Raw genomic sequence first — 24,814 nt, forward strand, 5'->3', positions numbered from 1 at the left:
AAAACGCTGGTTAACAAACAAACACTCCCTTCCACCCTTATTCATAGTGAAGCTAATTTGTCAAAATGTCTCCCACGTCGCCGAGCGCGGGGATTGTTGTCTACCCCTAAAGTCGTGTCTGATATCAACTTCTCAATCCTTCCTTCTATCACGCCATACACGCATAAGATGCGAACATATATATGACGCATAATACAGAATAGAGGGGTGGTGGGGAGTTGAATACGAAGTAGCACTTGTTAGTACAGCAAAGACGCGCACAGAACGGCGATATCTCTCTGGCTCTTGGCTCTCGGGGGATACGGTAGACAGAAAGTAGCATCAGAGTTCCATGGGGTCGCCGACGCCCTCCTCGCGCGTATTACGGAGGTTCTCGTCCTTGGCCTCGTTCTCCTCGCGGATGCGGTCCTCGACGTCGTCTCTAATGCCGCCTAGGTCCGGGAGGATGATCTGGGACTGGACGCTGGGGGCGTGAGCTACGAATCGTAGCTGCTCGTGCACGTGTTGCACGATCTCCTGGAGGCGCTTCTGCGTGTTGCGATTGGCGCGCGGCTCGCCGAGGATCTGCTCGAGCGTGGGGAATAGGGTGTCGTGGATGAAGTGCTCGCGCCAGGGCGCGTGCTGGGGGATGATGGGGTCGATCTTGTCCTGGCAGTCGATGGCGATGGACGTCTCGTAGGCCCAGGCGCGCGCCACGTTGCGCGGCGTGTAGCCGCCGCCGCCGAAGATGATCATGGGTATGCCGAGGCGCTTGCAAAAGGCCACGCAGGCGCCGTGGCCCTGGACCTGCAGGTTGAAGCGGCCCAGCCGGTCGCCGGCGAGCGAGTCGGCGCCGCACTGCAGGGCGATGACGCTGGGCCGGAAGTGCTCGTTGATCTTGCCGATGATGCCCTGGAAGAGCGACTCGTACTGCTCGTCGGTGATGCCGTCGTTGAGCGGCACGTTGATGGCGTGGTGGGCCCCGGGGTTGTGCTCGCTCTTAGGGCCGTTGTCGTCGAGCCCACCGGTGCCGGGGAAGAAGACCTCGGGCTGGTACTTGTGGAAGGACACGGTCATGACGCGGTCGGTCGAGAAGAAGGCCTCCTCGACGCCGTCGCCGTGGTGGACGTCGATGTCGATGTACAGGACACGGGGGTAGCAGCGCAGCAGCTGCAGGATACCCAGCACGATGTCGTTGATGTAGCAGAAGCCCGAGGCCTCGGAGCGCTTGGCGTGGTGCAGGCCGCCGCCCCAGGCGATGGCGATGTCGGACTGCTTGTTGCAGATCTTGCGGGCAGCGTCCATAGAACTCCCCGCAGACATGGAGCAGTAGTCGTAGAGGCCGTGGAACAAGGGGCAGTCGCTTCCGCCCAGGTTGAATTTGACCTCCTTGTCTGGGTTGTCGATATCTCGCGGCTGGTCTTCAGGCGGGGCGGTAGCCAGGTAGTCGAGATAGTCGCTGGCGTGGAAGGACTTGAGCTCCTCGTAGGTGGCGGCGCGCGTGTTGTAGTTGTCCATGGCGAAGGGCATGCCGTAGGCCGAGACCAGGCTCTTGGTCAGGGTTAGACGCCAGGGCTTCATGGGATGTGTCTGGCCGAAGTGGTGCTTCTCCATCTCGGGGTTGGCGTGGTACGAGACGGTGTAGCCCTTGGGCCGCACGATGTTGGACTCCATGGCGGTGCGCTTCATGCGGTTGAAGAAGATGGCGTTCTCCCGGTCATCGGCGCGGCCCATGGGCATATGGTACTCCTCGACGACGGGCTCATCCACGTCGACATCGCGCGGTAGGTAGTTGGGCTTTGGGGGCCTGTATCTGTACGCCGCCGGATCCATGGCGGCGCGACCTGGGCAGCTCCACCACCAGCCTCGGCGAAGCTATCTAACTGCCTTCCTTATTTCTCTCTCCGGCTCCGACTCCGGCTCCGGCTCCAGCTCCAGACAGGCCAGACAAATCCGAGCCGGATTGAACTGGATTCGGATGGGTCCTTGATCTGATAGAGAATTCCAAAGAAACAAGCTCTGGGCAGCGCGCCTTGGCGCAACTACAGACCGGTGAAAACACCACCAGCAGAGCAGTGGAGAGCCTTTCCCTCTATGATCCGTCCTCAAGAGGAATGGATAGATAATAGGCCGTCGAGGGTGTGGTCAACAACAATGGAAGGGCTGCAGATCTAGCGTTGACGGTTGCGCCACGCCACACGACCAAAAAGGTATCAAGCTCCTTGGTAGAATCACCGTGAACGTCGACAAGACAGAGGATATTATACATGCACGTAGACAACCCAAATATTGGAGGATTTGGATGCCAGGTCCGATCGCTATGATGATCTCGAATTGTGCCACGAGAATAAATGTAAAGATGCACCTAGCAACCCGTGGGAGCTTGAAGGAAAGCGGAACCCTGCAAGTCATTGAAGGGCCAGGCCCAATTGCATGAATCTACTCCACAAATGCCCCATCCAGACTAGACATAGCTTCCCGCTCCGGTAAGCCTGGGCGTCTACTACCTATTTTAGGTTAGACTAACAATGCTTGACCATGAGCCGGGGTGTTGGGCGAGGCGGGCACCTGCTTACCTAGCGCGGGGCGAAAAACGAATCGAAAGCCTTCTTTCGTTCGGCTTTTTAATTGGGGAGGCTGAGGAAGCGTGATCCATTAGAACTTCTATCCCTTCGTCGTCAAACGTCCAGTGCGCTCCAGTGCGTGTTTTAACTCGGCAAAGTCCTGCCCAGCCCAGTCCAGCCAGTCCCATTTTCGCTCCCTTCCCCACAACCTAGACGAGCCACCAGCCGGCCACCGGCCCACGCTCCCATCTAGATTCAGATCCCACTTTCATTTTCGCTACCATCCGCAGGGGGGGCTCCTTGTTTTCCTCGCCGGACATCAGGGTCCCTCTCTGTCGTGAACCTCTGCGAGATTTGATAAATACCGTACGGATATCCGTACGTGGGCAGGTAATAATTGGCGGTCGGTTCGTGAGGTGAGCCCGCTTGAGCTTGACATACATACATTCTACCTGGGAAGAGCCCACCTCACCCGTCGTGTTTTTTGCTTGGCCGGACTGGCCCGGACTGGCAGTTCCTCGACCAAAGGCAGGCGCGCTGCACCTCGTCTCAGTTATACCTGCCTATTCACTTCTTTTTCTGTATATGACATGCGCGGGCTGCTTTAGTCTGCGCTTCTTCATATCCGTATTCCACATCTCTTTCCTTCCATCGCGCGCTTGCACCTGGCACTTAGCACCTGCACATGCGCCTGCATTTGCTCTCGCCCCCCCCGGCCATCCACCCCCCTAGCCGGAGTCAGGCCGGACTCAAGACCGGGGCATCTCATTTTTTTTTATCTGGGTGCCCTCTTCTTTCCCGCAAGCCTACCTAGGCAGTGATTGTATCATCACCGTCATCATATCGTCGTCATCCACCGCGCTCGCTGCTTGACCGACGTGTAGGGTGGGTTATTGACAACCATGCCTAGAGACGATCTCTCCATCGACTTCGTCAGAAGGATGCCGCCGACCGTCGAAGCCCTCGACCCGGCCATGATCCTGGACGAATGGATCAGCAGAACCCAGAACCTCCCTGAAGAGATCCGCTTCCTACAAGACGAGGTCGCCGACAAGGACCGCCAGTACGCGAAGCTCGTCAAGGAGATCGAAGAGCGCGATGGCCGCATCCAGAAGTGGATCAAGGCCAACGGCAGCCACCAGAACAACCCGAAGGAGGACGAGTACAGGGCCCTCATCCGCAAGAACTTCGCTCAGGCCGAGAAGCTAGCCAATGAAAAGATTGCTCTTAGCCAAAAGCTGCAGCACAACATGGACAAACACGTCCGTCAGCTCGACGTGCAGATCAAGATGCTCTACGACCGCGCCGAGCCCGGCTTCTCCGATCCCGACGAGCTGCCCTCGCTGGTGCGCACCAGCGCCGCAAACATCACAATCACGAACCCTGTCATGCGTCCCGTAAATGCCACCAACCCCGTCACCGCCGCTCTCAACAACATTGCTAACAACTCGTCCCCGTCCGTCGTCCGGACAACGAATCTCCAGATCCGAAACACACAGTCTCAGCAACACACATCGGCCTCAGCCCCTGCTACGCCCGCCGCCAGCATGATCATGAACCGGCAGGCGCGCGAGAGCTCGGCCGGCCCCGGCAGTGGCGTTCCTAAACGCGGGCCCCGCTCCAACGGCGGCCTAGGCAACCTCCCGGCAACGTCGAGCGGGCTGGCGCGGCACTCGTCACTCGGTCCCGGGACGCCCAAGAGCCACCAGACAGCTGCCGGGGTACAGCGCGCGGGCAGCGCAGGCCCGCGCGCTACGTCAAAGGCATCGGGGGGCGGCGCGGGTCGCAAGGCCGGGACGCCGTCTAGCACGGCGGGAGGCCGTAAGAAGGGCACGCCCGCGGGCGCCGTCGGTGCTGGGTCTAACAAGTCCGGCCTGTCGCGCGTCAAGCGGGCCGCCAAGAACAGCCCCTCCTCGGCGGCCGAGAGCGAGCTCTCAGACGCCGACTCGGGCAGCGCCGACGAGAGCGATGCGCGCACCACGGGCGGCCGCGGTACGCCCGCGGCCGTGTCGCGGTCTGGATCCAACGCCGCCGCCAACAGCAGCAACAGCAACAAGGAGGGCAGCCACGAGCGCGAGGCTAGCGGCGTCGGCGGCAGCGGTGGTGGGCCAGTAGGACCAGGCCCAGGAGCTAGTGTTGGAGGGGCAGTGCGCCCACGAAGCGGCAGTCACAACATAAACAAGGACGGCGGAAACGGCAGCGGCGGTCCCACAGCCGGAGGCCCCGGCGGACCCAATAGCGGTGTTGACGCCGGCGCCGGCGCGGAAGTCGACGACGACGACGACGAAGAGGACGATGAGGACGACGCCATGGACGTCGACGACGATGACGCAGGCGACGACAAGAAATATTGCCTGTGCCAGAATGTCAGCTTCGGCGACATGGTCGCCTGCGACAACGACGACTGCCCCTACGAGTGGTTCCACTGGGGCTGTGTCGGCCTCAAGAGCGAGCCCAACGGCAAGTGGTTCTGTCCCGAGTGCGCCGAGACCATGAAGAAGAAGGGCGGCCGCCCGGCATCTTAAAACGCCCACCAATATACACTGAAAAAAGCGGAAGCGATCGATTCGCTAGTCGCATATTAGCGTGCGTTGCGTGTGATGGATTGACGGATCTATGGGGCCTATGATGAACTAGCACTATAGATGTGTCTATACCCTACTATAGTATCAACCCTAGTGTAGTATCACAGGGTAACTACCTAAAGTTAAACCAACACCCCAAATATCATAGAGACGCTTGAGATGCTTGCAGTCATAGATTCATGTTGACAGCTAGTCTACTCCGTACCAGTTTTCCCATATTCGTATCGCCACGACTCTATTGCAGTTGAGCTACATATTGTAATAATGATCCTATGTAAGGTAATGTGTTCAGTCCGAAACATTATGCTCCAAGAAATGGCAGACCACCATCGACTCAGCCAATTCACATAGACACAGATACAGCCAAACGAAAATCATGGACCAAAAAGTGTAAACTGGCTATTAAAACTAGATAGGTAGCTGTATCACCATGCGCGCATAACCAAAAGGGGATGGCGTGATCGCTGGGGCGGCAGAAAAAAGCATAAAATCAACGGTAATAGACCCCATTAACATTTAAACGAAAAGACAATGAATCGACAGTTCATTGAAGACGCCTCTTTCCTTTTTTTTCTTTCTCCCTTGCTCCGTGAATATGCTTAATGCTCAAGCAGACGCAAGCTGCCCTGCACCACCACGTTCTCAAGAATAGATCCGGGAGGCACGTCGATGGTCTGACCCTCGGTCGCCACAATGATGACGGTACCCTTGAGGGTGACGCCGCGGCCGAGGTTGACAGCACCCGTAATAGTCAGGTGGTCGAGCTCGATGATCTTGGGGATGCTGGGGATGCGCTTCTGGAAGTCCGACACCTTCTTGAAATCGCTGCCGAGCTTGATCAGGGGCGCGTCGCCGAAGCGGCTGGTGCTCATTTGGAGCTGGCCGTGCTTGACGGTGTACAGATCCGACTTGACGAGCATCAAGTCAGAGCACGTCTTGACGGGCAGGAAGCGGCGACGGGGCACGTTGACACCGTGCGCGTTCTTGAAGTGCTTGATAGCGGCACCCACAGCCGTCTCGAGCTGCAGAATGCTGACGTCCGACTCGCCCTTCTTGTCGCCAGGGATGGTCTTCCCGTTGGGGATGATCTCCATCTCCAGCTCGTCGTTCTCCACGACGCGCTTGATGGCCTTGACGTTCATCCAGATGTTGTTGGTGTTGAAGTACTTGAACTTCTTGATCGACTTGAACTCGTTGACATGTTCCTTGGGCACCTGGGCAATTTCCAGGAGCCGCACGCCGCCCTCGTAGTCGATGATGGTGCCACCCTTCACGTCGGCCTTGGTCTTGTTAGTCAGCTCCATAACATACTCAGCATCGCTCTCCACCATGTGCTGCAGGATGCGGAGGTCGACTACGGCACCAAGGTTGTCCGCGTTAGACAGGAAGATAATCTCAATGCCCCGGCTGATAAGCTTCTCGAGAATGCCAGAGTTATACAGAGACTCGAAGACGTCACCGTGTCCGGGCGGGTACCAGTCGTGGAGCTGCGAGTCGTATGACTTGGGGACAGGCAACAACGAGTCCTTGAAGATTCTGGGATAGCGAGACTGGTTGAAGGTGAGGATGTCCACGTTGTGGCCCTCGTACTTCTTGATAATGGCCGCCGTGTCCTCGTCCGTGTTAAACGAGTTCATCAGGATGATGGGCACGTTAGATCCATAGGTGCGGTTCAGGTGCTCGACCTGGCGCACCGACATATCCAGGAAAGACATGCCATCACGGACTTCGATGACCGACTTGGGGCCGACGCAGCCCATGGAGGTTCCGAGACCACCGTTGAGCTTGAGCACGGCAAGCTTGTTGAGGAAGCCGACCGACTCCGAGTTTGCAAGGTCCTCGTAGTCGACGACTTGACCCTGGGCAGGAGGGGCAATGCGATCCCACGATCTACATGCGAAGCAGGTTTATTAGCTTCCGAGCCGGTTCAGTTCAGCCAGAAAAGGGGCCACCCACACTTCGTTGCCCTTAGCCTTGTCATTCAGATATCTGCGGAAGAGCGAGAAGAAGTTGTCCATCTCCGTCTCGAACAACTATTGAGGCCGTTAGAAACGGCATGCTCTCTCTCGTCTCGACCAGCGTCCCGAACGCAACTTGCCTTCTTCTGTTCGGGGTTGTTGACGCTCTCGGCGAGCTGCGTGAGCGCATTGCGCATCTGGGCGGCCGCGATGTTGGTCGATGTGTTTTCGAAAGCCTACAACACTCCCAGTCAGCCTGACGTCATTGCAACAAGGTCTGCTTGCTATCGATATTCAACGGCGGCGAGGCCAGCGCTGTGCCTTCCATGGTGCCTCGTATTCAGGGTCGTGATCCGACGTGACCAAACATGCCGTCGGCGTTTGAAACCGTCTTTTGCTCAAGCATGACATTTCCGGCCCTCTTCCCGCCCTGATGAGTCGCTGCACGCTGGTAGGCAGGTTACCGAAGTCACTAGACCGCCAGTGGCGTCGTTGCGACACAAAACCGGCGAGCTACCCTAGGGGAAGAAACAGGTTGTGCCTCCTCGTTCTCTCTGTTTCCGCAGCCACAGCCGCGCTGACAGAGGTTGTCGTTACAGAAGAGGGGAGGGGAAATTGGAATTTGCGCAGAGGCAGAAAACTCACCATGTGAGACCTTGTCTTGCCATGATGTCTCTTGGAGAACTCGGCCTCGTCGCCGTTGGAGGGCTTGAGGTGCGAGGGGAGGGCACTCTTAATTGCCGACGCCATGTTTGCTGTTTGTTTTTTGTATTTGCAGGTAGGCAGCAATAACAAGGACAGAATTGAGTTTCAAGAGCGTAAGACTGGCCGGTTGAACAAGGCGGTTTTGGACGATTTTTGCTTCCCGTTGTTGACGAGGTTTTGATGACGCCGGTTGGGGGGAGCTAGGGGCACTGGAAAGGAAGGAGCTATTTTTCATCAAGCGTGATTAGCCGATTGACGTAATTATAGCTGCTGGCAGAACTTGGACAGGCCTGGATCGACGAGAAATCCAGGATCGACTTCTGTAGTGGAACTGGCAATGCGGCAATCACATGGATAGCTGCTGTAGCGGGAGCTGCTTGGCTCCGTAATAAAGAAATGGAGGGGGGAGGGTGCTTGTGCTTGCAGCCCGGGCATTGGCTACCGCAGGTCAGGTAGGTGAGGTCGAACTTACACTTGGTGTCCAGCTGCTGGCGACAGAAACGCTTACTGTCGAGTGCTTAGGCAGGCTCTTGGGATGGAGCAGCAGACACGAGACGGTGAGCGAGAGGGACGACGACGAGAGACAAATACGAGAACGCCCGAGTGACGCCAGACCCTGGGCTTTTGAATGCTTTTATCGTTGTCGAATCGCCAGTCCTCCTGGAGCTGCGAAATTGTTAAGGCGCTAGGTACCTAGGCCGTCGCATCCATCAGGCCAGGGTCAGCTCTGCAAGTGGCGTCGATTTTCGACCAGGGTCTGGACACCGGCACACACAGCAGCTGCGATTCTGAAGCCAAGCCGCTGGACGAGCCAACGACGGCCCATTTCCCGGCGACACGACAAGCGCACCTGCTGCTGGGCCGTCCAACGGGACAAAAGACCGACGGGAAGAGTAAGAAACCTTCTCCAGCACCCCGCGCTAGCATTCTGTCAATGACATCCATATCATCGTCCGGCGAGATCCACAGGTGCAAAGATGCAAAGGTGCAAAAATGCAAACGGGCTCTGTTTCCACGCGTGGATGGCTGCACCTTCAACTCCGACCAGCCCGCTGCAGATATTTAGGTTAGATTTGGCGGCGCAGGACACGAGAAGATTAGCGTGGAAACGCTCAAAAGACTCGTGTTTCTCTCGTAAATACGGATACATTACAGATACCTTGGTTCCTGCGCCTGGGACAATGAATTGGTGAACTTATTGTACGTACCATGTATCAACCTCGCAGGTCTGTTCGGGCCAGGATTGTCCGGGTTTCGACTGCGATCGTATCCCTTCTACCGACATGCAGCCGCAGCCGCCTCTTGTTCAAGATGACGCTCCACTGCCCGACGCGGGCCCATTATTATTACTACCTATCGCTCAGTCTCCCCTCTCACGACTCAGTAGAATACTATCGAGTATCGATGACGGGTTCCATGCGTCCTTCCAAGCCCAAGCCCAAGCCTCCCCCCGCTCGTCTAAATAGGGCATCCAACTCGAAGACGGGAGCAGCGGGTATGATGTATGTATACAGTACGAAGTACAGGATACCTTGATGTCTATCATGCCATGCAAAATTGGGGCCCCTTATTTTTTTTTTGACAAACGATAACCAAGCCAAAGGCAGGTAGGGGGAGCGTTACCGGGCTGGTTGCCATGGCGTCTGGCGGAGCTAAAGTTGCCTTCAGCCCAACGGGAGCCAGAAACTAAATCTGAGCGGCCCCCCCTCCCCATCTCTCTCGATATCACAGCTCCACCGAGGCCATGAGCGGGAAATTTGCTGTCACCTCTTTTGGGAGTCGAGGCGCTTTCAATAAAATTCCCACCCGTAAATAATATTCTGTGCATGTACCGAGGAGTGATCCGTGAGTGATAGGTTTCTACAATGTATTTCTGATGGATGGAGGGGTGGCAGAGGTTTCAGAATGACAAGTGACGGCCCCCGAGAAGTGTACAGCCTCAGTCACACCAGGTTTCTTATCTCGGGTCGGTGGCGCATCCTGTCCCGGAGACAGAGAGAGAAAGCGGCAAGAAAGAAACCCGGGCGAAGTCGACCGGTAAATTGTGACAATAATAAGTCCAACCGGGGGTGCAAAACTTGCAAATCAAAATCGAGGAACGAGCACGTTTTCGCCTTCTGAGTAGTGGTGGTAGTGGTACGGATCTCGTAAAGTTCGGGCCTTCCCGTAGCGACAGATTACGAGCTCAGCGTCGGCCACCTTTGTACCTTAGCGACTGTGAGGAAACCACACATCAACTTAGAAACAACGTCGCAATTTTTGAGGGGGGCCCGCGAAGAAGAGAAAAGAAAAATGTCGCACTCTTTTTTTTATCGCCCTCCCGTTGCCGCCGGCCCTTCTTTTTCTCGCCTTCCCGAGACTCTGCTTGTCGTTGGCTCCACCTGCTGTTCCCACCCGTCCGCCCTTGGTATTGAACTGTACAGAACATTCGAGGCAGACAATCTCGTAAACGAGCGAGATGGGGATTGGTGTTGTGGCTAGCCTCGACAAGGCCGGATAGGATATCGGTACTTCATAGCCTAGCAACTACCCTACCTACCTTGGGTATATGCAGAAGGTCGGCCGCTTCTCACACATTGACTGGCTGTGTCTTTGGTATTTGAACAATTACACACAAGATAGGCTTTCCAGCAGGGTGCCGTTGCCGAAGCCGATGCTGCACATCAGCCTCCCCAGCCTAGTCCCCGCCTAGCCCACATGGCGGTGGGAATCTCAAATCTTAATTCTCTCCTCCGTCCAGCCTCCACGTGGGGGGTCATCTCGACATCCCCTACATAGGTAATTAGTATGCATCATATAGGTTGCCCGTCGCGGTATCCAAGTGGAACAAACGCTCACTTCATTCAGCACCTACATCTCTAAAATAGGCACGGGTATGACTGTGGATCAAGAGACTCCTTTTCCAAACATAGCCGGCCCAACAGGCAAACGAGCCGCCTCTTTTTCGTACTGGTATGTTTGTACGCCGTCGAGTCTGACGGCTGGGATATAGATTATACTCCCGCAGCCGCCCAGCTTGCTGACTCTGTCTGGCGGGCTAGACCGACCTACCTAAGGAAGGTCTTCGTAGACAGGTCTGAGGTGAGAAGCTGAAACAAGTTCCGCCTCTCGCCCCGTCCTTGGCTCTCCGTCCAGTCAGACAGACCTGGGCCGGCCAGCCATTTTCCCTGCTCATTCACACTCGGTGCTCTTCTGGGCTCTTCCGTTAAGTGTGGTGCGGAGCCAATCTTGTTCTTCCTGTCTGCTGTGGCGTTTGGTTATTAGATATGCCGTAGGGCTGATGCGGCGGCGGTTGTGGCTTGGTCCCCCGGGCCGGCGGGCTTCGCTTCTGAAGAGAGATTTACATGCCTACATACATATCGGAACCTTCCAAAACACTGTACTCGGACACACAGACAGACAGACAGACAGACAGACAGACAGACAGGGCCGGGAACTGGAAATCAAGCAAGCAACCTCTGTAAATACTGTAAAGAAACCAAGCTAGACCAGACCAGACCTACCTAGGCCCCTGGGGCCTTCAGGTCAGTCAGCAATGACGATTGTGCTGTTGCTTTGCTGCTCTCATCACCCACTCCTCACCGGTTGCTGTCAGTTGCTAGTCACTCAGTCGTTCGCTCGTTGGAAGCTAATGCCTAAGGTAACGAAATAGCGTATTCTCCTTTTTTTTTTTTTTTCAGTTAGCCTACCTGGCAAGGCCTAGCCTGGCCCCGTCCCAACCAAAGGAGACGAAGGAACTTCCAGGGTACCGCGCTCGCAAACACCGACGGAGAATTCCCCAGCTGGGCACGGCACTGACCATTCTGGCGGGCCCTTTTTTCTCTCATCAATCACGTTCTTTCTTGGCTGATGACATGGTTTCTGCAAAAAAGAGGTGAAGGGATGCCGCTGCTGGCAAGCGAGGATTGGTCCATGACCGAAAGGGAAAAGGTTGGTCTCCCCGCCCCCCTCACCGCAGGACACTCAGTGGGAGAAAAAGAGAAGAGTCGGTGAAAGAGCCATGTCCACCGCCTTCCATTTTTGGGTGTTTACATGGTACTACATTAGTGATGTATAGTACTTTACGGATAGTGCAGCCGAGAAACCGAGAATGCAACAAATTTCGTTTCCGGTTTTTTATTTTCTGTTTTTGAATGAATGGGACAGGCTTGCCGCCAAATACAGTTTGTTGAGGGTTTCTTTTGACAATGTGACTACGACACGACCTCTGAAAGAGCCAGCATGGTGGAATGAATCAACCTCGACAACCCCGAATTCTCTTTCCCTCCTATTTGATTGTCCACCCTGCCGCTAGTGAGCGGAAAGTGAGAGTGATCATCTACGTCCTACGTGGTCGTAACCAAGATAGGTACCTGGCAAGGTCAAGCAAGCGGGTAAGGAGGAGGAGGAGACCTGGGCGTCAATACGCTTGCTGCAGCTGCTGCCGGTATATCAGCTGTTGCACTGGTGGTTGTCGTCACCGTCGCCTCCGGCAGCCGGATAAAGTCGGAGCCGGCGCGGACCTCGACGATGGGGCAGTCGGCAAACATGACGGCCGTGGGCTTCTCGAGGCGGACGTGCGCCTGCCAGTCGCGGCCGCCCGTCAGTGGGCCCGCGTGCGTGCCGCAGTGGTAGGTTGCGAGAACGAGGTCTGTGAGGTGTGCGCCCAGCGCCTCGAGCGTCTCGAACGAGGACTCTTCCAGGGCCTGCAGTGATATCATGACGTGTAAGTCAAGTACGGAGTTATGTGTTTATGGATGTGCGCGTGTGAGTGATTAGAAGTTTTCTTTTTTTTTTTTTGGGGGGGGGGGGGGGGGCTTTATCTCATATGAAGTGATTCCAGAAGCCAAAAGGGGGCAGACGAGACAAAATAACAAAACAAACCTTGACAACAAGCGTCTCAATGCTCGTGTAAATGTCGAGCTTCTGGTCGAACTTGTCTACTGTTAGGCTCGCCACCACGACCTGCTTGGCCAGGCGCTCGTTGTCGTTGACGCCGATCAGCGTCGGCACGCGCAGGTTGTGCAGCTCCAGGGCAATGGCCAGCTGGTCCGGTTGCGGTTGCGGTTGCGGCTGCTGCTGCGACTGCGTCTGATCTCCAATGGGAGCGGGGGCTGGAGCAGAAGGCTGGGCGAAGACGGCGGCGGCAGTCAAGCTGACGCCATCGCCCAGCAGCGAGGCCTTGGGCAGATTGACGGTGACGGCGAGGTAGCGCACGCGGGCGACGGCCAGAAAGGAGGGCGACAGGGAGGCGACGCCGTCGAGGCGGCGGCCCGTCAGGTGGCTCCAGACGCAGTCGAGCACGTCGCGCAGGGTCGCGGCATCCGTGGCCGTCTTGTTCACGGCGGCGGCGGCGGCGATGGATGCGGGCAGCAGGCTCACGGCGACGGCCTTGCTCAGCAGGCCGTAGTGGACCGTGTCGGCGCCGAGGCGGTCGTCCGAGGCGGCCGTGTCAAAGGGGGCGTGGAAGTAGATCTCGGCCGACACTAGCACGGGCTGCGCGCGGTTCGCCCGCCCCCAGGCGTCGACGCCGGCCTGCACCACGGCCTGCAGGTTGCGCACGCGCACCGCCGCGAAGGGCTCGCCGGCTGCGCTGCGGACCGACCATAGGCTCTTGAGGGGAGGCGCGGCTGGAGGCGCGGGAGACGTGTGCTGCTGCCGCTGCTCGTTGTCTGCCATTTTTGGGGGGAGGTGGGAGGTGGGTGACGGATGAGTCGTCAGGTAGAGCTGTTTCCTCACCTTGTGCACGGAGAAGTTGTGTGGGGAGTTGCAATGGGTGGTGGATTTTGATTTGATGATAGGTCAAGTCAAATGTCGATTGTGCACTCAGATTCGGAGTATTTCCCGTCCACTCCAAGCGCTCTGGAATTGCCTTGGTTCTTAGCTTGGAACTAGATAGGCTCTTTAAAGCAAGAATCGGTACCTGCCTTTGACTAAAAGACGAAAGAGACGTATCACTGCAAGATGGATCTTGTCAAGCGCGCTACTTTGAGACGCAGCTTCTCTTTCGGTTTCAATGTCGCAGTTCTGATTCTCCCCGATCTGGTTGTGTGTGTAGGTCCGGGACTCCGGGGTAAGGACAGGGATCGGCCCGAGCGTCTGCCCCACATCGGGTCGGTCTCTTTGGCAGGCACGCTCACTCACGGGGTTTCTTTTTCTGATTTATCTTTAAGAGAGCGAGGTACGCTTTCTTCCTTATCCACAAGGTGGAAGCTGTTGCTTGTACGGCACCTGTAGGGTCGACGTGGTAAAGTCGGCTGCGACAGGATTGCCTGTCGGCCTGGCTGCCATATAGTAGTGTTCGCTTCTACCTTGTTTTACTTCCCTTTTCTTTCAGTTTTTTGGTTTCGGCTGCCAAAGAGGTAGCTGGGTGCTCGGCCTAGCCTCTTGGTCGGGAAAAGAGAGAAAGGAGCAGAAGTTGTAATGAACGGACCACGGTTTCATTCGGAATGGCAATTATGCTGGGTCGGAGGAAGCATGAGACGCTGGCGATGGATAATTCTCTTGCTCACCGAGGTGAGCCCAAAGACATCGTATACTCCTTCCCACCCGCTGTTTCTTTGTGTGTGTCTACGCGTAGCCATGTTACGGTGGCTACCTACAGTATAGTACAAGAAAAGAGTGGGGACGAGTCAAACTCTTGAGCGGCTTGCTACCATCGGCAACCCCGGCCCTCACCATGTCACAGTTTAGGTAAGGTACCCAGTGAAGATATACAGACATAGACACACAATGCATGACATGGACGGCGATAGTAGGTGCGGCTGACTTTGCCTCTATCCTGCACCGATCACTGGCATCTATGGACGCCACACTTGGGATAGTAGCCAGCCGCTCGCCGCCCTTTTTCCCCTTTTCGTCGCCCGTCCGCTCGGCTCCGTTTCATGTCATCCATGCGTACATCCCGATCACATACGCATCCAGCAATCCGGTCCATGGACCCCGGGCGGCTCGTAAGTGGTATAGATTAAGTCGCTCCCTGCTCAGAGCCGCAATGCTCCCCTGCTGACTGCTAGCTTCAATGCGCACCCGAACTGGCCCTCTAGTAACACCAACTTGGCCGATCCGAAGTCCAAGCGACGTGGACCGCCAGCGGCATCTTATTGCCTTCAGCAAGGCCCAGGGTCTGGCGGTCTTTATCAACGTCGTCATGCCACTGTTGCTGCTGTCGCTCCGCGAGCTGTTGCGGGCGGCGTGCCGAATTGGCGCCCAAAGTGGCGCATCTCGGGCCTCGTCTCTTCCTAAACATGTCCCTCCGCAGTAATTAGATTAGATTGTCTGTAGATGGGCAGAGAGAATGCCCCAATGTACGGTCTCGTTCCCACTGAGAACCAGTGTATAAAGGAAGGAAGCTGTCTGCTCAGTGGAAGTTGTAGAAAAGACATTCTCGACCGTCTATTAACACAGCCCCCTATCCCCCCATTCACATCAAAACCACCTACAACATGTATACCCGGGTGTTTGCGGCGCTCTCCTTGGCCAGCGCAGTGCTGGGCCAGCAGGTGGGAACCAACACGGCCGAGAAGCACCCCTCGCTGCCTATACAGGTGTGCACCGCCACCGGGTCCTGCACCAAGGAGAACACTGCCGTGGTCCTGGATGTGAGTGACAACACCACCACCACCACCAACAACAACAGCCCCCCTATTCTGCACAGAGCTCTAACTAGCGGCGTTCGTCAGGCAAACTGGCGGTGGACGCACGTCACGACGGGCTACACCAACTGCTACAGCGGCAGCGACTGGAACACGACGGCGTGCCCGGACGGCAAGACGTGCGCGGCCAACTGCGCCATCGACGGGGCCGACTACGCCAAGACGTACGGCGTGACGACTCCCTCGGACGGCGCGCTCAAGCTGCAGTTCGTGACCAAGAACGACAACGGCGCCAACGTCGGCTCGCGTCTGTATCTGATGGCCAGCGACACAAAGTACCGCCTCTTCAACCTGCTCAACAAGGAGTTCACCTTTGACGTCGACGTGTCCAAGCTCCCCTGCGGCCTCAACGGCGCCGTCTACTTCTCCGAGATGGACGAGGACGGCGGCCTGGCCCGCTTCTCCGGCAACAAGGCCGGCGCAAAGTACGGCACCGGCTACTGCGACAGCCAGTGCCCCTCCGACATCAAGTTCATCGACGGCGAGGTATGTGTTTCCGACTCCTCTCGTCGCTCTGGAAGTAGCCAGCTGACCTTTGTGAGCGAGACAGGCCAACTCGGAGGGATGGAAGTCTGGCACGGGCAAGTACGGCGCGTGCTGTGCTGAGATGGATATCTGGGAGGCGAACCTCGACTCGACGGCCTACACGCCGCACCCGTGCAAGGTGAATACGCAGACGCGGTGCGAGGGGACCGACTGCGGCAACGGGGACGATCGGTACGCGGGTATGTGCGACAAGGGTAAGCTTTTTCTTCTTCTTCAAGATATAGACGATTGGGGTTTTAAGGGGGGGAGTGACTGACGAGAGAGACAAACGCGTGCAGACGGCTGCGACTTCAACAGCTTCCGCATGGGCAACCAAAAGTTCTACGGCACCGGCGCCGACATGTCGGTTGACACGTCCAAGCCCTTCACCATCGTCACGCAGTTTGTCACCGACGACGGCACCGACACGGGCACCCTCCAGAGCATCCACCGCTTCTACGTCCAGGGCGGCAAGGTCATTCCCAACTCGGTTTGTACGTTTGACACCCACACCTCCTTTATGCTTGCTGTGTTCTAACTTTGCTGCCCGTGACAACATAGCCGAGATTGGAGGCGTAGACGCCGTCAACCACATCAGCGACGACTTCTGCAAGCAGCAAAAGACTGTGTTTGGCGACAAAAACTACTTTGGCACACTGGGCGGCATGGCGGCCATGGGCAAGTCGCTCGAGAAGATGGTGCTGGTCCTCAGCGTGTGGGACGACTAGTAAGTTGAATCTTTCTCCTCTCATTTCTCCTTTACTCTTTGCGATCCCAATCCTTCCCTCTTAGAGACTTTGGACCTGGCTGACTGACTTTTCCCCCTAGTGCCGTGTCTATGAACTGGCTCGACAGCCACTTCCCGGCCGACGCGGACCCGACCAAGCCTGGCGTCACCCGGGGGCGCTGCGACCCCGAGGCCGGCGTGCCGAAGACGGTCGAGGCTGCCCACCCCGACGCCTCGGTCATCTACTCCAACATCAAGCTGGGGGCTATCAACTCGACGTTTACGGCGGGCAACTAGAGCACCTGTGACGACGGAACTGACGACAAGTGCTTGTTTTCTTTCGTCTACTATAGGAGTGATTTCCACAGTTAGATCTATCACCAGAGTGGAATGGCTTATACCCATCACCACGCACACACTGGCGACAAGTGCTTTTTTCTCCCTGCGGACGATATCGGGATTGGCATTTTCTTTTTGCATAGGGAGGCGCGCGTGCGAGTGTTTGTGAGCTATCTCGCCACATAGATAAGTAAAGTAGCTATTCAGGCAGCAGAGATGAAGAATATCCAGAGCCTGCTCTTCTCGACCTCGATTGGCTGCGCGTGAAGCATCCCGTTTGTAAACACAGCTAGCCCCAAGCTCTGTGAATGGTGGACCACGGGTCTCGGATGGTGACACCTGCGTGGAGGGCCCCCCTCCCCTTTCTCCGGCCGTTCTGCAGGCCCTCATTAGCCACGTTAGCCCGCCTTCCAGCGGGTGCGGGAAGGCAGCAAAACCAGAATTCAAGCCATTGCCGATCGACACGTGTAAGAGCATGGTGAGGAGCAGTCGTGCAGTCAGCAATCTGTCAAATCGCCTCGAGAGGGAAGAGGAAAAAAAGCTGCAGTCCCACCACACCCCGTCAGAGGCCATATCGGGGCCACAAAATGCAGCAGGGCGCATGATACATACAACCTCCACGAGGTGCCGACTAATTGATGGTATACATGGCATTGAGCGGTGTACGAAGTACGTGCGAAGTAGGTAGTGATCAGGATACACCACATCCATCGGGCATTCGCCAACAAAATCCCATAGGGCAAACAACCTGCCCGGCAGGGAGGAGGCACACACACACACACACACACACAGACGTCGCGTCTGGTGGGATCCGCGGACACGGATACAAGGTCTGCTTGTCTGCGGCGGCCCGGGCACACTCACCCCATTGGTGGAGTTAGTCGAGATGCACTGCGTCCGCAAGGCATGGAAGAAGGTAGCATTAACAATGCTGACGCAAATATTCGTACTGTAAAAGCTGAAACCGCGAGACTGACTGAAATCTTCGTTGAAGAATTATCGCAGATGGGCGGATGCATGTTGTGTTTAGGTGATGAGATGGAAACGAAAGGGATGGCATTAATCGTCATCCCGCAATGGACGATAGGTTGTCAGAAGGCAAATCGAAGGGACAAACCCGCCCAGGCCAGGCCAGGCCCGGCCCGTGATGGAGAGGCCGGCGGCGCTTCCCAGGCTACGAATACCTTGATTGATTAGGTAGCTGCTGTGATTAATTGATGAAGAAAATGTTTCATTGATGTCTATGGCCGACTCGAGCCTTATGCAGATCTCGGCAAGCGTTGAGGAGTCGGGGCAACTGGCGGCGGGGTGAATGATCAGGCAGTATGGAAGGAAGGCGTTGACGTTGTCGCGAAAAGGCTGAAACTGTTGTTGCACTGGCCTCGATACCCTCCATGCTATGCCCGGTCAAGGATGGAGGAGGAGGATGGGCAGCAGGGTAGGGTAGGGTTTCCCGTCCCGCCCGATCTCAGCGGCGAGGGCAGCTGAAAAGCGCCCCCGTCGTCCCATCCAATTCAGTGGCCATCAGCCCTCTTGCGGGCGGGTGGCGCTAACGTATCCGAACTCCCCTCATTGCTCAGGCTGGGTGGGTTCCACCTGTAGCTTATTAGCCCACCCCCAGTCCCCAGCCTCTTTAATACCTGCGGATTATACCGCTGGGAGCGCAGTTGCCCAAAACAACGAAGACACCCGCGACGAATATCAAATTGAAATCCAACTCAAGACAGGAGGCACGCGCAACGCTACGCGCACCTCTGCAAACCCCACCGAACCGCACCGCCCGACCGCAGCAGCGAGCCAATGCATGGGACGAAAAAAACGCGGCAGCTAGGTTTTTCTGTGTGAGCCGATCGAAATGATGGCGCGCGGAGGAGACGGCCGCCGGCGGAGCCCCGAGTCGTCGAGACGGCGACGCGCCGACCGCCGGCATTCCAGAGAACAGCTCGCCGCCGCCCCCCCGCTGCCTCTACCACTCCCCGTCTCCCGAGACACCCCCCAGTCCCAGACCCAGTCCCGCGGCACTGCCGCCCACATGCCTTCGAATGCCTCGCTTCGGTCGCGCGCCGACTCGAGCACCTCGGCCTCGTCGTCGACATCGTCGTCGCTCGTCAACATCTCGCGCAAGAAGAGCCGCTTCGGCCTGCGCAGCTTCTTTGCCTCCTCGGCCGCCAAGAAAGTCCGCAGGCGCCGCTCCTTCCGCACCAAGAACGCCTCGACGTCGTCGGTCGACAGCGATCTGGCCTACGGCAACGGATATATCTCCAAGACGTCGCTCGATGCCCGCGCCCTGCAGCCACCCGCCCACCACCAGCAATACCCGCAACAGCAGCAATACTCGCAGCAGCAGTACCCCCACCAGCAATACCCCCCCCAGGGCTCCTACCAGAACCAGCAGTACCGCCCTGGCCATGCCCGCAACGAGCCATTGATCGGCCCCGACGGCCGCCCCGTCCTACACCGGGCCCGGACCGACGACGACATCATCGCTATCGGCCGCCAGCTCTCGGACCTGGCCAAGGCCGAGAACATAAAGGATCTCGAGCGCGCCGGGAGGTCACGTCCCTCGCGCATCACCGGTGCCGTGGCCGCCGTGGCCGCCATCAACGAATTACGCCGTCCCAACAACGGCAGTGGCGCCCGCGGAATTGGCCCCTCGAAGCCCCACCGTCGCGCTCATTCTGGCGACGAGTCCGACTGGGAGTCGGCCTCGGACGACGACGATCTCAGCGACGACGTCGACATGGGGCTCGCCTACGGCTCTGTGCCGCGCTTCTCGGACCCCCATCTGCCCAGCGGCCCACCCTCCGGTCTACCTACTATCGTGTCGCAGCGCCCGCCCGAGGCCATCCGTCCGCCCGACCGCAAGAGCTCCGCTGTCGACCCCGCCATGTTCGGGCCCGTCAACTCGCTGCGCGGCTACATCAACACGCCCTGCGGCTTCAGGCCCGGCGAGTACACCCGCCCCCAACCTCTTCCGCGCCTCGAAGAGGCCGCCGGCATCCCCCAGCCCAGCAGCGCATCCATCGAAGCCCGCCCCATGCAGTATGTGTACTCGGTGCCCACCTCGGATCCCACCAAGTTCGACACTGTCGTCAGCTCATCCGTCGTGTCTGGCCCCCATGGCGGCGCGGCCATGTCCTACGCCCGCCCGGCACCTGTCCCTATCCAAGCCCCCAAGCCCCGCGTGTCGGTATCGATGCGCGCGCTCGAACAGCCCCTCATCAACGAGCGCCCCGCCAGCCCGCCCCGATCCTCGCGCCGCAGCACCGTTGACTCCGGCAGCCTCGCCGGAGCCGCTCTGGTCGGCGTTGCAGGCGCCGCTAGCGCTGCCCTGGTCGGATCTGCCGTGCTCGCGGATCGCCAGGACAAGCGTGATAGCAAGCGTGATTCGAGACGTGATGATAGAATTTACGAGAGACGTGATGACCCTCGCGACGAACGGCGTGAAGAACGGCGTGAAGAACAGCGTGACGACCGACGTGACGACAGAGGTGGCGATCGACGTGATGATCGACGTGACGACAGAGGCGGCGAGCGACGTGACGAACGACGTAACGACGGCAGCTACTACGACATCCGTGATGACCGGCGTGATGTGAAACATGATGACCAGCGTGTCGAAAAGCGCGACGACAAGCGCGTGATCGAAGCGGCCCCCCACAGCACTCGTCCCAAGTCTGACGTCACGAGTGTGGCCGGTGCTGCCCTGGCCGGCGCTGTTCCTGCCCTGATCGGCGCCGCGGTGATCGCAGACCGGCAAGGGAAGCGCGACGACAGGCGCGAGCTGGAGGAGCGCGAGCGCCTCGAGAAAGAAGAGCGCCGTATCCGCGAGGATTATGCGCGCGAAAAGGAAGCTCGTCGCGTCCGCGAAGAGAAGGAGCTCATCGACAACTACGAGCGTCGCGTGCGAGAGGGCCGGGAAATCCGCTACAAAGAAGAGCGGCGGACCCTCGATGAACGCGAACGCGCGGCCGAACGCGACCGCGCCCTGAGGGACTTTGAGAAGCAACGGGAGCGCGAGGAGCGTGAGGAGCGCAAAAAGGCAGAGTCTGCCCGTGATGTCGTTGTCAGGCCCGAAGACGGCGGCAAGGAGCGTGAGCGAGGGCCCGACGGCCGACGGCGCTCCAAGCGTGACGCCCCTGTCGTCGTTGCCGACTACCGGGCCGGCGACGCCGTGTCTAGTGTTGCAGGAGAGCCGCGGGCCATTGGCAACAAGCCGCCAGCTTCCGAAGCCTCCTCGTCTATGCTGGACCCAAAATCGCGCGACAAGAAGAAGCCTACGGCCGAGGAGAGGCAAGCAGCGCGCGAAGCCCGCGCCGAGACGCGGCGCTTGCTCGCCGAGGCAAGAGAGGAACTCCAACGGCATAAGGAGGCGCTCGGCATCGTAGATGACCCTAAAGAGACTCCGGCCGCTGCTCCCAGTGTCGCCAGAGGCGTCCCCACAGACGCGCCCAAAGGCGCACGGCGGGAGTCGTTGCCGTCGAGCAAGCAAGCTTCCTCTTCCAAAGACGACCCTGTCGATCCATTCCAGTTCCAAGTCCCCGACGACGCGTTCCCCACCCCCATCTACAACAACACGCCCAAGCGGCCCCTCACCCCGCTCATCCACACTGTCGACCGGGAGCCCGACTTCTCGTACCTAGAGTCGGAATCGCGCAATGTGCGCGAGGAGCGGCTCAGCCGCCGCGACTCGTTTGAGCGCGAGGTCAAGGAGGCGCGGGACCTGATGGACGAGACTAGGCACTCGACCATCCCCGCCGAATCCGACGTCATCGCGAGCGCCATTGCCGTGGTCAAGCACGAAGAACGCGAGCAGGAGCACGAGCGTGAGCATGAACCAGATCGGGGCCGACCCCGGGAAGCGGAGCCGGTGAGGGACAAGGTTCAGGAGGAGGCCAACAGGCATTACCGCGAGGGCAGGATCGCGGCCAAGATCGCTGAGGAGCAGATCCGCTCCCGCAGCGCCTCCCCGGAGCCCTCGGTGGTGGAGAAATGGAAGGAAGAGGGCGACGTGCCCGTCGTCCGCATCATCACGCCGCCCGAGATGAAGCGTGCCCAAGAGAAGAGCAAGTTTGAAGGGCCCAACGCCGACGTCCGCATCGACAACGTCATCATGCCGAGGGACCTGCACAGATACCGCGCGCCTGGCCCCGGCTCGTCTATGGTGCCCGTCTTCAAGTCGAGAGACCCTTCCTGCGAGCGCGAGAGGCCAATGCTGATCCTCGTGCTGCCCACGCCAAACATCACGCCGAGCCCAGAGAAGCAGCGGGCGAGGCAAGCAGAACAAGCAGCTTCTTCTGCTACTTCGTCAGATGTCAAGCCGGTAGTGGTGACTGCTAGTCCGAAGTGGACACCCGAGCCGGGTTCACCAGTCGAACCATCTTCACCGCGCGTCGTACTCAACGCGAGGGGTGAGGTCGTAGAAGTCCCCGAGGACTCGGCGAGCTCCGCAAAGTCGGTCAGCTGGGGAGACACCGAGACCAAGCGTTCCGAGACCGAAAGCCCCGAGCGTACTCAGGACAGACCTCGCGAGGCGGCCAAGCCGATTCCCAAGCCGCTGATCGGCAAGAAGGGCAATACCTGGGGCATGATTGCTGCTGCTCTCGCCGGCGCAGGCACTATTGCGGCCAAGGCTCGGGAAGAGAAAGAGGCAGAGCACGCAAAGGCAGAGGCAGAGGCCTCGAAGTCAAGCGAGGGCCCCAAGGAGACGGCTCAGTCATCAGAGGCCGGACCTAGCCAAGAAGCGAAGCGAGCGCCAGAACCTGTGCGAGAGCCTGTGCGAGAGCCTGTGCGAGAGTCTGCTCCAGAGCCTGTGCGAGAGTCTGCTCCAGAGCCTGCCCGCCCTGAACCGCGAGAGCCGGCTTTCTCCCCCCCGAGACCTATGTCGGGTGTCTGGGACGATGCTCCGCCCCAGGTTGGCCCGAAGCCCCCAAGCCCGAGGACTTCCCAGGCACCAGGCGGGTTCCCAGACGACCTAGACTTCGCAGCCACTATTGCTGCCGGCCTCAAGCTGTCCAACTTTGACTCCAATATTGCCATCGATGACCCGACCTACCGCCGGCGAGACTCGCCTCCCGGTTCGAATGAGCCCTCCTTATACCAGCCGCCGCCCTCGGAGAAGGCTGCTGCCTCTGAGCGCTCTGCCAAAGAATCTTCCAGGAGTGTGGACGTTCGCTCGCCGGGAGTCGTCCTCAGCGAAGTTGCTGAACCGGCGGACGACTGGGACACTCCGACAAAGACCAAGAAGGAGCGCCGAAAGCAAGAGAAAGCGGCCAAGTCGCGAAGCGCAGACTCGCAAGACGTTGACACTACTCCGCTCGTGCTTCGAGAGGCCAAGCCGCCCGCAGAGGAAGAATACTCTGCGAGATCGCTTGGTCGGGAAGAGTCTAGGGGTGCGGGCGAGGACGAGTGGGCCGAAACTTCGTCGCGAAAGAAGTCGAAGAAGTCGAAGCAAGTCAGCCCTCCCAGTTCAGTATTCTTTGACGCCGAAGAAGGGGCCGCCACGGACGAAAGAAGATTCTCGGCTCCCCCCAGCGCCATGGACGACACCAAGGACACCGCGTCGGCCGTTGATGCTGCCGACGAGTGGTCAACGACGAGCAAGGGCTCCAAGAAGTCCAAGAAGAAGTCCAAGCGTGACTCGGCCACGTATGAGTCCGCGACGTACTCGACTCCCTCCTCCGAGGTGTCAGTCGCTAGCTCGAGCAGCAAGAAAGACAAGAAGAGCCGGCGCAAGAGTACAAAGGACGACGACGACATACCCGAACAGGACGAGCCGCCCGACCGGCCTAGGGAGTCTTTCAGGGCCGTCGACCGTGATGTCAGCTCGGTCGTCTCCGACCCCGTCAGCAGGCGCAACGGCAGCCACGCTGACGACGACGACGACGCCAAGTCGGCCGCGTCGCTCCCCATCCGGTCCAGCCGCAAGAATGGCTCCAGCAATGGCGGCAGGGACAGGGACGTCGTAGACGATATTGAATTTTCTGGTTTGTACAAGCCGACAAACGGCGCGAAGGGACGCGCCAAGGACATCATCACAACTACAACATCAGAGAATGGCAAGAGCAACGAGGGCGATTCTTTTTTAGGTAATGCCGGCACCTTTGGCGCAGGTGTCGGCCTGGCAGGAGCTGTGGCTGCTATCGCATCCCAGCTGCCTCGTCCAAATGCCACTGCCACCCGGGCTTCGCATGAGAAGGAGCCCGTAGCAGAAACTAGTAGCGGCAGCAGCAGCGGCGAAGCTGGCCAGGCTCAGGCCCAGGCCCTGCCCCAGACTGCCGTTCAACGAGAGCGCAGCATCAGCTACAGCTCGCAGGTCGTTGACCCCGAGATCGTCGAGCGCGAGATCAAGCCGGCCATTGATCCCCTGTATGGCGATCTGCTGCCCCTCCCCCCCAGCGAGCCTGGGTCCCCAAGCACAGAGAAGGACCAAGACTTGCCCACTCTCCCCGACAGCCGCCCCGAGACCCCGCCCGAGGAGCGCGGCGTCCGGGTCAAGTCGCACGCTCGGCGCCGCAGCGCGTTCGAGACGCCCGTCAAGACGCCCAGCCAGACTGCCGTGCCCCTGCAGTTCCGCCTGGGCAGAGGCTCGGTGCCCTCGTCGCCCGGCTTCCTGAGGTCGTCCCCCGTGCAGGCATCCCCCGTCATGCCGGCTCCCCCTGAGATCGGCGCCGCGCCGAGGAGCCGCTCGCGCCCGACGTCGTGGGACAGCAGCCGCGAGATCAAGCCGCTGTACCTCATCGAGAAGACCAGCTCTAGCTCCCTCGGCACGGAATACCAGCAGACTGACCACCTCCCC

The 24,814-nt window shown here is 58.6% G+C and overlaps 6 protein-coding genes across 6 annotated transcripts; 3 read left to right on the top strand and 3 right to left on the bottom strand.

Moving 5' to 3' along the window:
* Positions 1-257: 257 nt before the first annotated feature.
* B0T26DRAFT_58179 (histone deacetylase-like protein) lies at positions 258-1,968 on the bottom strand. The gene has a single exon (XM_060435590.1). The coding sequence runs from the start codon at positions 1,810-1,812 to the stop codon at positions 322-324; it is 1,491 nt and encodes a 496-aa protein (XP_060303046.1). The 5' UTR covers positions 1,813-1,968; the 3' UTR covers positions 258-321.
* Positions 1,969-3,192: 1,224 nt separating this feature from the next.
* B0T26DRAFT_58269 (inhibitor of growth proteins N-terminal histone-binding-domain-containing protein) lies at positions 3,193-5,398 on the top strand. The gene is made up of 3 exons (XM_060435591.1): positions 3,193-3,366; positions 3,454-3,940; positions 4,028-5,398. Exons 2-3 carry the CDS (start codon positions 3,485-3,487, stop codon positions 5,066-5,068), a joined length of 1,497 nt encoding a protein of 498 aa, XP_060303047.1. The 5' UTR covers positions 3,193-3,366; positions 3,454-3,484; the 3' UTR covers positions 5,069-5,398.
* B0T26DRAFT_58065 (UTP--glucose-1-phosphate uridylyltransferase-domain-containing protein) lies at positions 5,398-7,944 on the bottom strand. The gene is made up of 4 exons (XM_060435589.1): positions 7,732-7,944; positions 7,227-7,322; positions 7,085-7,161; positions 5,398-7,018 (listed from the first exon to the last, which is right to left on the bottom strand). Exons 1-4 carry the CDS (start codon positions 7,834-7,836, stop codon positions 5,728-5,730), a joined length of 1,569 nt encoding a protein of 522 aa, XP_060303048.1. The 5' UTR covers positions 7,837-7,944; the 3' UTR covers positions 5,398-5,727.
* Positions 7,945-12,152: 4,208 nt separating this feature from the next.
* Positions 12,153-13,449, bottom strand: B0T26DRAFT_670502 (uncharacterized protein; the record flags this gene model as incomplete). Its single annotated transcript, XM_060439183.1, has 2 exons — positions 12,153-12,476; positions 12,655-13,449. 2 exons carry the CDS (start codon positions 13,447-13,449, stop codon positions 12,153-12,155), a joined length of 1,119 nt encoding a protein of 372 aa, XP_060303049.1.
* A 1,766-nt stretch (positions 13,450-15,215) lies between these two features.
* On the top strand, positions 15,216-16,974 carry B0T26DRAFT_631131 (glycoside hydrolase; the record flags this gene model as incomplete). Its single annotated transcript, XM_060436321.1, has 6 exons — positions 15,216-15,371; positions 15,453-15,911; positions 15,976-16,165; positions 16,250-16,444; positions 16,512-16,677; positions 16,779-16,974. 6 exons carry the CDS (start codon positions 15,216-15,218, stop codon positions 16,972-16,974), a joined length of 1,362 nt encoding a protein of 453 aa, XP_060303050.1.
* Positions 16,975-20,354: 3,380 nt separating this feature from the next.
* B0T26DRAFT_687498 (uncharacterized protein) lies at positions 20,355-20,645 on the top strand. The gene has a single exon (XM_060440938.1). It carries the CDS (start codon positions 20,415-20,417, stop codon positions 20,613-20,615), a length of 201 nt encoding a protein of 66 aa, XP_060303051.1. The 5' UTR covers positions 20,355-20,414; the 3' UTR covers positions 20,616-20,645.
* The last annotated feature ends 4,169 nt before the right edge of the window (positions 20,646-24,814 follow it).

The sequence above is a fragment of the Lasiosphaeria miniovina genome (assembly GCF_030549165.1).
Source record: "Lasiosphaeria miniovina strain SMH2392-1A chromosome Unknown B0T26scaffold_1, whole genome shotgun sequence".
Taxonomy (NCBI): Eukaryota; Fungi; Ascomycota; class Sordariomycetes; order Sordariales; family Lasiosphaeriaceae; genus Lasiosphaeria; species Lasiosphaeria miniovina.